Here is a 2173-nt window from a genome sequence, read left to right as displayed (position 1 = left end):
GAACACAAGAGACCAAGGAAGACCCACAGATTGGTCACTCATCCAAGTGACTTCTTCAGTCTGGTTTCAGTCAGTATGCAAATGTACTGTTTATAAGGTTGAGGGAACCTGCAGTCAGCTGAGACTGAAGAAGTCACTTGGATGAGTGACAAAACGTTTCTCCCACTGAAAATGCTACTTCCAGATGAACAGAATCAACTTTTGGAAATGTATTTAGCTGGATGATTGAGAATGCATCAAAACATTCCTAAGCATTGCTGAGGAGTGGCAGAAATGCTAAGGATATTCACAATGGAGCCATTTTGATGATGTTGTATTTAATTTGTGAAATTATAAAACCAAATCCAAAATGTCAATTCTGTGTCTTTGAATATATCACTCTCTATAAGCACTGTTTTATAGAGAGTCAATTGTTTGCTTGATCACATTTGTGAAAAAGTTCATCTCATTAGAATGTAGTTTTGTTTACACTATATTTATGCTACATAATAATGCTTGGACAGCTTGTGATTAAGATTTTGGGGAGTTTTTTTGTTTGTTTGTTTGTTTTCCAAGGTGGCTGCTGCTTCAAACCAGAGACAAGCAAGGATGGCTTAAAACTTTTTGAAACTGAGACCGTTCTGTCTTTGGAGATGAGAAAATGCAAAACCAAAGCTGACCCAGACTCCGTCACTGAAGTTTGTCCATTAATTATTCCCTGATGAGCACTGCATTATTGTAAACCTCTTTAAAACAGAGACCTCTGAAGATGCAACAATTTGTTGCTATATATTTATTTATTTTTCAGAGTCTTTTGAAGAGTTACTTTCCTGTTCATGGGTACGATACACTTCCAGAGGCTGTCTTACCAAGCCAAATAAGCAGTAAAGTGACAGTGACACAGAAGTAAGTTACAGAATACGCTTTATCAGGAATAGCTGGAAAATACTTGTCAGTATTAAAATCTGTATAAAAATCTGAAAACTTTTATTGTTATTCCTGTAATTTCATGAAAGGAAAATATTAATAAAAGCAAATATTAGCATTTAATTTGGATGTTTACATCTTTTAACATACTTTACTGTGCAAAAGAGTCACCATAAATTTTTTATATTTTGTATGTATAGTATACTGCTATAAAGGATACATAAATTATCTGTAATTAATAATTACAGATAACTAACCCAGTGACAGTGTTCTATTGTGTGTTTTGCTATATGTATACTTTTACAGCAGTGGCATTGTGTTTGGGATCATTGCCATGCTGAAAAAAAAATTGATGCATTTTAGATGGTATTGCATGGTGGTATTTTCTGTTATATATTAAAAGTGTTTGAAAAATTTGATTGGTGACATACAGTGACACACTCTGATTGCATGGCAGGGCACAGTTTGTGATGGACTGCACAATCCAATTTCATTTATATCTTTATTGTATATTTTTTTGCCATGATGACAGATAAGGCTCTGCCTCCCCAGCTTCTCCTGACCACATGACAGTGGTTGACAACAATATGAAACAAAAATTATCAAATTTGGATCACTCCAGAAAACCTGTTGCCACATAATACCACATTCTTTCCTCCCTTGCCTCTTTCCTTAAGAATTACTTCTTGATAGTCATCCTTTTTACATCCTGGAAAAAGAACAGTTTAAATACTGGGTGAAGCAATGCCAGGCTGTAGCAGATGAAAAAAAAGTACTTCTTCAGTATTGTTATGTCAGACTTTGTTTTCTATTTCTAGAGTTCTTAAAAAGAAGATTCAGGAGGACAAAAATGGACGTTTCATGGAGAAAGACAAACGTATACTGGAGGAGCTGAAGAGCTTGCATTGTGACCCACACCCCTACATTAAGATCTTTCCATCAGAAAGAGACTTCAGTAAGTGGAATTTTTAATTTCAGTTTCCATTTCTTTAATTTATTTGGAGTATTCTGATTCTGTTACTGATGATCAAGACTGTTCACATACCGAAACATATGTTCATTGTCATCATAACACATTCCAAAGTAGCATATTACTGTAATCAAATTACAGTTTTTAGTAATGCAGTAAAATAACACATTGTTGTACTAAATTTAGTAATCATCTTCCAGTTACAATTGTGTCAAAGTAAAGTGTAAAGTGTGCGTGTTAGTCCCCATAGGGAAATAGTTCCTCTGCATTTAACCCATTCACCCAGTGAAGCAGTGG

The 2173-nt window shown here is 34.7% G+C and overlaps 1 protein-coding gene across 1 annotated transcript in view; it reads left to right on the top strand.

Annotated features, from left to right (window-relative positions):
• Positions 1-555: 555 nt before the first annotated feature.
• Positions 556-2173, top strand: part of LOC121813837 (ubiquitin-conjugating enzyme E2 11-like) — a gene marked incomplete at both ends in the record, with an annotated part of 5155 nt that continues 3537 nt past the window's right edge. Inside the window, 3 exon segments of the mRNA XM_042217768.1 lie at positions 556-677; positions 788-885; positions 1725-1861. Coding sequence (XP_042073702.1) covers positions 633-677; positions 788-885; positions 1725-1861 — 280 coding nt within the window.

This window comes from Haplochromis burtoni, unplaced genomic scaffold (assembly GCF_018398535.1).
Source record: "Haplochromis burtoni strain Fernald_Lab_line unplaced genomic scaffold, NCSU_Asbu1 Contig_2923, whole genome shotgun sequence".
NCBI lineage: Eukaryota > Metazoa > Chordata > Actinopteri > Cichliformes > Cichlidae > Haplochromis > Haplochromis burtoni.
The sequence above is the reverse complement of the archived record's forward strand: the minus strand, read 5'-3'. Positions and strand labels throughout refer to the sequence as shown.